This window comes from Micropterus dolomieu, linkage group LG10, assembly GCF_021292245.1.
Source record: "Micropterus dolomieu isolate WLL.071019.BEF.003 ecotype Adirondacks linkage group LG10, ASM2129224v1, whole genome shotgun sequence".
NCBI lineage: Eukaryota > Metazoa > Chordata > Actinopteri > Centrarchiformes > Centrarchidae > Micropterus > Micropterus dolomieu.
In genome coordinates, this window is record NC_060159.1 from 25404107 (window position 1) to 25412835 (window position 8729).

The window sequence follows — 8729 nt, forward strand, 5'->3', positions numbered from 1 at the left end:
CAGTGCAGCTGCAGCTCCTTTCATTCATCTATCATTTTCCTCTCTCTTAGTCCACCTCCTTTCATGTTATGTCTGCCAGCGACCTGGTGACCTTTACCACAAAGCGCTGCAGAAACCTTCCTTTGAAGAGAAAGGGAGAGCGGGGTGAGGGAAGGGGGGCGCGGCAGAGATTTGTGGTGGTTTTTGGGACCTCGGGTCGCTTCCCTGCCGTCTCTTTGGCTCGTCGCCACGCCGCCTCGTGCCCAAACGGGCTGAGGCACGTCCTGCCTTTTAATCAGAGCGGCAGGATGAATAGATGTGATCGTGGTTTGGGGTGAGGAGGGGGGGGCAAACTTGGCAAAACACAAAACGTTGAGCTGACACTGAGCGGCATGAAGACACCACTGGGCCGATCGCTCTCCTTTATATGTTTGATCTGGCAGGGTTTAGGGTTTGGGAGGAGGGGGTGCACTCTGCCAGAAAAGGAAGGAAGGGAAGTTTCAAACACTGAAATTCAAAGAGCGTCTCACAGTTCAGCAGAGAGAGGAGAGGTGTTAAGATGGAGGGAGCTGGGAGTAGCAACCAGCTGAAACTGTGTCCTTTGTGGATGCTTCTTATCGGCTGAAATGACTCATAAAATGGTTCCAACAAGTACAATTTACCAGAGTTTTGAGGGAAGAGGTTTGGGTTTCTGAGCTGAAAGAGGTTCGCCCAACAAGAGGAACAATTTTTGATTACGTCTGTCTTCTTTTGGGCTTGTATGTGACAGGAATCTTAATTTTTCTATTTCATTTTTCATTTATTCTATAAAACTACAGGAGATCCCCCTTTCCGAGATCCTCCAGGTGGAGCCTGCGCAGGACTTCGGCAGCCTGCCACAGGGCAGCAACCCTCACTGCTTCGAGGTGATCACAGCCAACATGGTGTACTATGTCGGGGAGGACAACAGCAGCCTGTACCACAACCCCGTGCTGGCGGCGTCCGGCGTTGGGCGGGACGTCGGCCATAGCTGGGAGAAGGCCATCCGACAGGCGATGATGCCGGTCACGCCCAAGGCCAGCGTCGGCACCGGGCCTGGCCAGGGGAAGGACCACAGTGAGTAACCCCCACAAACATGAGTCCAACTTATTGTTCTCTTTCGAAAAAAAAAAAAGCAATATAGCTAAGGCTTAAAGTTCATTTTTATACATCTTTACAAAAAGTGTATTTCAAAGTAGTTTGTTTTCTGTAGCCAGAGGATACTGTTTGCACAGTTTATAGTATGATAAATACTAATAGTGTCTGGACTAATGCTGATGTCTTGGATTACTTGTCTTATGCTAGACAGTTGATTAAGCTGCACAGATGAGTGAGGATACACACACTTCAAGGTCAATTTTGCACGTGCACTTAGATACATTCAGCCAATCACAACATGGCAGCTACATGGCGTTGTAACAAAAATGGCCGATCACCCTGTTGTTTAAATCTGGCAGCTGCTGGTGCTCTTTCTGCATATAAACTGCAGGTTCTTAGAAATCCATTTAGGTGCAAATGTGTTATGGTCTACAGAAGACAAACAGCTCACAAATATATAGTTAAATTTTTAATAAAGTTTCCAAAAATGTCCAAAACAGATGGCCACTGTCAAACAGGCGGAAATATGAGGTTCATTTGTTGCATAAATATGGCAGCAGGACAATGTTGGTCATTGAGTAAAACATAAAATATCACCAGTATTATCATTTAACAAATGCCAATGTACTATGTGTATGTAAGTACGATGTGACCTTGGTTCCAAAAATGATCCCTGAGGCACTCCACTAGTTTTCAGGGCAACAGGGGAGACACTTCCAGTAAAGGAGATAAAACATTAGAAAACCTTTATTGATATGTAATATATAACAAAAGACAGATTTTGTTGCAGAGTCCTCCACACTGACCTTTACAAGGAAATGAACCCTACACCCTGGAAATGTAACTGCATGTCTTTTAACCTTTGACACTGAAATGGAGTCATTTTCAAAAATCAGATTAGTCTCTGATATGTTTTTATGTTTTAATGCATGTCTGGATTTGTCTGTGAAGAGCTTCCAAATATTGTTTCAGAAGACAATTGTTATACAACCCCACCTCCGCACACACACACACACACACACACACACACACTCACACTCACACTGCCTGCTGACATTTTAACATGATTGAAGGGATTTCAGAGGATTTTCCGCTCTCATTCATCTCAGGTTAAAGTGTCTTTTTGGATGAAAACAAGAGTTTTAAGTTTGAGTTATTCTGCACTAAATACCTAAATGGACCTCACGGCATGAAAAAAAACAAAACACCAATAAGTATTATGGAAGCCTTTCATTGTTATAAAACAGTTGTGCAGTCAGCTGTGTTTTCCACCTGTTGAGTAATTAACATCAAGCTTCAGTTTCTTTCCAAAAATAGATGTTTTGTTTTGCAATTAAATTACAGCAACACACATCAATAAGTTAATGGACAGATGATGTAACAGGGCTTTTGCTAACAGTCCAACAGTGGGCCTTTGTCGCTGTAATACAGAGGAACATAAAACCAAAAAGATGACAAGAATAAAAAAAGACATGGAATAAAAACAAAGCAGGCAAATATTAAACATTATCAAACCCACTGAAGCTTTAATAGTGTCAATAAAGTTACATAAACGCTGCGTGTTCTGATTTGTTTGTTCATTATGACTCTATTGGCTGCAAATGTCAATATGTAAACATAAAAAACAAAACGTGATGTAACTGTGACGCTGTGAGATAATTCAAAACCATTTTCTAACTTAGCTGATTGTTATGAAATGTTACTTCATAATGCTTCTTCTCACAATAACAGATTTTATTGCAGGTGATTTCATTTCTGCAAAATAACAATATATAATTATATGTTTTGTCTGTATTTACATAACATTATTACATAATATTCTTTAATTGTGAACACTAATGTCTCTCCTCTTCCAGGAAACTGTAGTGTTGTTAAAAGTGAGAATGTAATTATAAAATATAACACAAATTATTATGGATGAAGGACATGTCAGTTTTAGGGGGAGTTATGTGCTGTAATCTTGTTGCAGCTTCTTGAAGTCTTGTTGTCACCGTGAGGTTGCCAGGTCATTGCTCATATCTGGCAACCCGTGCTGTAGCCAAAGATGCAGCAGGATAGCTCAGATTCACTGTTATTCATGAAGAAATACACCAAACAAAACCACAGACTGTACTTTTTACATGTCTGTTTCTGTATTGATTAAACAGACTAGACACAACTTGTTCATTACTGAGCTTTAGCGGTGCTGCTAAAGTGGATTTTCGGTCTTTGGACAGAGCACGGCTAGCTGTTTCCCCCTGTTTACTGTCTCTATGCTAAGCTAGGCTAACCACGTCCTAACTCTGTCTCCCCACTTAACGCACAGACGTGACATTTATATCAATCTTGTGAATGAAACTTCCTGCACTTTATTCAAAGTCATGGATTCTGCTCAAAAATACAGGAACATTAATGAGGAAAGCAGATATAAATTTTCACTAAAATTAACTAAATATAAAAAGACACAATATCCTGGTTTAAAATTAAAGCCTTTTCCATTAAGGTCGATAAAGTTGCTATTATTTAAGACTTAACAGTCGAGTACAGATCTGGACCACAGTTTACATTTCTGTCGATAAAGTTACGTAAACTCTCTGAATGATGACCTAACCGATGACCTGGATATCAACAGGCCGCCTACCTACAGCAGACTGTCCGTATTGATCGCAGAGGGATGAACCGATCAAACCCCAGCCAGCGATCTGAAATCAATATCCACTCGTCAGTGGAAATTCACTCGCAGCTGCGGGTTTCCTCCAGACAGAAAGCGCCCTCTGCTTTTAAATGTCATGCTGAATGAACAGTTTGTGACGCTGGGAGAGAGTCTCCTTTACGTGTACTTAAACACATATAGAAAGAGACAGGAAGTAGAGGCTTTAATATTTTGTGAAATCTGGAAAATGATTTGGAGATCGCACCTGGAAACATCCTCGGTGTTCTTTCATCACGTGTTGAACAAACAAACCTGTTGGTTTGATCTCAGCTGAGAATCTCCTCCCTCATCTTTTTTTAAACAAACAAGGAAACGTGGGAAATGAGATTTTAATGATTTGAAGGTTAGAAAAATAAAACCTCACACGCCTCGGCTGTAAGTGAGGAAGTTTACATGTGTGTGTGGTTTATGAGTTACAGCATCTGTGGCTCAACACATTTATGTGTACGTTTTTCTTTTTGTCTTGTGTCTCCTCAGAGGAGCTATCTATGAGCATATCAGTGTCCAACTCCCAGATACAAGAAAATGTGGTAAGTCATCGCTCACATTACCTTCTGTTGTTACAATCATTCACTGTGGTTATGACAAATTTCTCATATGATAAACCCGACCCAACGCCGATGTTCTGTGTTGAAGAAAAAAAACAAATTCTTCAGTTTAAACAGATTTTTTAAGAGTACTACATATAATTAAATACATACATTATTAACCAACTACTACAATCCTGCTTTTCTAAAAATGCATGAATAATTAAAATCAAATTATATAATACACTAACACAGGGTACATTTTTCTGCATGAGTACTTTATTACTTAATTATTTTTACCTAAGTAACATTTTCAATGCTCAATTTTAAGTAGAATAAGAGTATTTTTACAGAGTGGTGTTAGTAATTGTACTGAAGTAAAGGTTCAGAATACTTCCTGCATCACTGCTGAACACACCTTAACATTAGCATACTTACATAGCATGTTAACATGCCCATAGTTAGCATGTTAAAATGAAACTGTTGTGTATTGCTGCTGTTTAGCATGTCCCACTTGTTAGCACGTGTACATGTTAACATGTTATAATTCTTTATAACACTTCACCATGGACGCCTAAAAATGTGGCTAACCATCAATGTTTTGCCCCATTTACCTACTTTACTACTGAAATGTATTTATGTGCCACTTGTGGGCCTCCAAATTCACTTTGTGGAAGACATAATCTTCATATTCTAGTGTCACAGAGCAGAATGTCTGATTTACCCATTCATTGTTTTTAATAGCTTAATTTGACGTTATGTGAATCCTGTCTGGTCTCTTTGTTTTTCCAGGATATCAGTTCAGTGTATCAGATCTTTGCAGACGAAGTCCTCGGCTCCGGACAGTTTGGGATTGTTTATGGAGGTGAGTCACATGGCAGAAAATGTAAAATCATAGCCTGATGTGATCACGTCACCAGCTAGATCTGCCAGAAAGGGGCTCACAGCATTTTATTTGAGATATAATGATCCGTCTCTGAAATATAGATTGCTGGTTCTGTGGGTCATCATCAGGTTTCTCTTTTATCCCAGCTGATTCCCACACATCACTCTATTTGAATTACAGAATAATAAAGCTGTCAGTAGAGAGCTAAAATGTTATCCCGTCCCTCTCGTCCTCTGCAGGTAAACACAGGAAGACCGGCAGAGATGTGGCGATCAAAATCATCGACAAAATGAGGTTTCCCACCAAGCAGGAGAGCCAGCTGAGGAATGAGGTGGCCATTCTCCAGGTACGACACAGCTTAAGACAAGATGAACAAAGTGAGATAAAATGTGATCATGAAGCAGAAACAAGCTGTTTGCACTCTTAGACTAAAACATCCTAATTTAGGGAGGTTAAGCTCATCTAAAGACAACTCTGCACTAACTCACATTCATCTTTCACGTCTTATTTTACATGCTATAGTGCATTTCATTAGATTATCTACTTTTCTTCCGTCTTCATTTGATGACCTATCAAATCAACTAAAAAGAAAATGAAACTGAAAAGAAAATATTTTAATATAAATTTGAGATGCACCGAGAGACTTTTGGTTCTCAGCTTGATCGGCCATGACCAGGGACTGGTCTCACATAATCAATCCTGGAAGTTCTTAACCATGATTAATACCTGTGGGACCAAAATAACAACGCACAGGCTTTACCTATGGGACCACCCAGGTATGTTAACAGCCGCCAGAGTATATTTGGCAGAGAAACTGAGAGATACGTTTTCTGGTATTACCGTGACGCAGACATGCTGGATATTTTAAAGCACGGACCACAGCGAACACGCCTGTTGGTGCCGATGCCATTCGGTACCATGTTGGTCTCGATCGTTTCGATAGGCGACGTCATTAAAACAAAAACTACACTAAAACTATGTTTAAGTGACCAAGCTGTAGTTAATTTTGTTCCCCTGCTGTTTCTGACAGAACCTCCACCATCCGGGGATCGTTAACCTGGAGTGCATGTTCGAGACGCCCGAGCAGGTATTCGTCGTCATGGAGAAGCTACACGGGGACATGTTGGAGATGATTTTATCCAGTGAGAAGAGCCGACTGCCCGAACGCCTCACAAAGTTCCTGGTCACGCAGGTCAGTGACATCCGGGAACCTCAACAGAGAAAAGATATAAAACAGAGAGAAAATCAGCAAGTTCTCACATCAGAGAAGCTGCAACAAGTTTTCTTAAAGGATTAACAGATTAGTAAATTAATAGCTGACTAATTCCCTTTTGATTGACTAATTGATGAAGTTACTAATCGTTGCAGCTCTGATGTTGATGTTTACAGACCGAAAAGCCCATTAATGCTTTTTAAACACGGTGGTGTAGATGTAGAGCTAACTGACATAGATGCAACATTCAGGAGAAATTTTACAGTTTTAAAGAACAACGACTTTGTTTAAAGTTGTTTTGAGTCTGTATGTGTGAATTAAATGCCAGCAAGCATTTGTCCAGTCAGCTGTAGGAATGATTCATGTTGATGCCTGAGTGAAGCAGAGAAAGGTCATTTGTCTTGATAGATCTCAAAGACTGAACTTGTGGTCTGGACTTGCTATGTGTTAAATCTGTGCTTGCACACGTTGTGTCCGTAGATCCTGGTCGCCCTCAGACATCTTCACTTCAAGAACATCGTCCACTGTGATCTGAAGCCGGAGAACGTTCTCCTGGCCTCAGCAGAACCCTTCCCTCAGGTGAGAAGAAAAAAAGCAAACTCAAATCTCTTTCCTTTCCGCTGCTTTTCGTGTCTGATGGGATGCACAATCACCGCCTCTAACTCTGGAGGAATAATCACTCCTCTGTTCCTCCAGGTGAAGCTCTGTGACTTCGGCTTTGCTCGGATCATCGGGGAGAAGTCGTTCCGTCGCTCGGTGGTCGGCACTCCAGCTTATCTGGCGCCCGAGGTGCTCCGCAGCAAAGGCTACAACCGATCTCTGGACATGTGGTCGGTCGGCGTCATCATCTACGTCAGCCTGAGCGGGACGTTTCCCTTCAACGAAGACGAGGACATCAACGACCAGATCCAGAACGCCGCCTTCATGTACCCGCCCAACCCCTGGAAGGAGATCTCAGAGGAGGGTAAGAGACGCTTTGAGTCCTCGTGAGATAAATTATCAAAAAAAACTATGACATAAAGAGACTGTAGCATCAAAAAAATCAAGAAAACCTCTCAATATGCAGCTAATAAATGTAGAGCTGCAACCATTGGTGGATTTATCATTAGTTGTTTGAAAACAAATGATTTTATTCATCATTTAAGGCATTTTTAAAGCTCAAATACAAATAAAGTCTCTGGTTGCAGCTTCTCCCATGTGAGGATATGCTGGTTTTCCATGTTTTATATGATTTTAAACTAAAAATTTTTGGGTTTTGGATGTTTTGGTTGGAGAAAATAAGACATTTGATGACATCAGCAAGAACTGTGGGAAAATGTGATTTACATTTTTCACTTTTTTCTGACATTTTATAGACCAAGTAATTAACCTAGATAATGGTCTGCAGATAATAATGACACAATTATTGGATGTTGCAGCCCCAAATAAATGCAAGCATACTTGAGGACTAGTGTCTCAACAGATGTAGATATTGTCCTGTCAACTGTTTGTAGTGCTGGAGAGAAAATAATAAGACAAGTTCAGAGTTACAGTAAAATTGAGCCGACACCTTACAGCTGAGATCTTTTTTTTAATTAAAAGATGAACATGTAAACGTCTTGGAACTATTGTTTTTTAGGTGAAGCTGCACTTGTAGAATCCAGACATGTTGTGAGGCCCTGAGTTTCGTAATTTTGTGGAAATTTAGGTTCATAAGATTTAAGAATTTAACTTAATATGCTTAATATGTTTTGCGTATATACACAGAACATGTAGTTTACTCAGCTGACACATTTTGAGGTACAGCCGGGGTAAAAGCTAACAGGATTTACCTTTTTAAATGCTGTTTTATTTGAGTAGTTAAATACATTTCTTTTTTAAAATAAAACTGAGACATGGTTGTGGATTAGTAATTATTTAATTCTAAAGCAAAGGGATGATACAGTGTGAATTTTAAACACAAGTGTCATGAAACTACTGACTTCAAAGCTCAGTTGCCTTTTATTTTCCTGACACTTGTGGGTTTTTTTTGTTTTTTTTATGGATCTGATGGAAAAACTTCAGATTCAAAGCAGATTTTCTGTGCAGATGTTGACAGCGAGTGTTTGTTCTTCCTCACAGCCACAGACGTCATTAATAACCTGCTGCAGGTGAAGATGAGGAAGCGCTACAGCGTGGACAAATCCCTGAGCCACCCCTGGCTGCAGGTAACCAAACTGCTTTTCACCTTTACAAGCCACGCAGGACGTGAAAGGTGTCTAAGTGAATAGATGGTATTCTTACAGCTTTCAGAAAAGTAAAAAAGTCACTCTACACGTGAAAACTCTGTCATAAAAA

General features: G+C 40.3%; 1 protein-coding gene and 1 long non-coding RNA gene across 2 annotated transcripts in view; one reads left to right on the forward strand and one right to left on the reverse strand.

Moving 5' to 3' along the window:
* The window catches only part of LOC123978377 (serine/threonine-protein kinase D3-like), a 56054-nt gene that overhangs the window by 43438 nt on the left and 3887 nt on the right, over positions 1-8729 (forward strand). Inside the window, exons 11-18 of the mRNA XM_046061626.1 lie at positions 798-1074; positions 4265-4317; positions 5107-5179; positions 5440-5546; positions 6231-6392; positions 6894-6992; positions 7110-7377; positions 8514-8599. Of these exons, the coding sequence (XP_045917582.1) occupies positions 798-1074; positions 4265-4317; positions 5107-5179; positions 5440-5546; positions 6231-6392; positions 6894-6992; positions 7110-7377; positions 8514-8599 (1125 nt within the window). The remainder of the gene's footprint in view (positions 1-797; positions 1075-4264; positions 4318-5106; positions 5180-5439; positions 5547-6230; positions 6393-6893; positions 6993-7109; positions 7378-8513; positions 8600-8729) is intronic.
* Positions 4518-8729, reverse strand: part of LOC123978388 — a 6285-nt gene continuing 2073 nt past the window's right edge. The window contains exons 2-3 of the long non-coding RNA XR_006826936.1: positions 6258-6411; positions 4518-5557 (exon numbers count right to left, since the gene is read on the reverse strand). This is a non-coding gene — a long non-coding RNA (uncharacterized LOC123978388). The remainder of the gene's footprint in view (positions 5558-6257; positions 6412-8729) is intronic.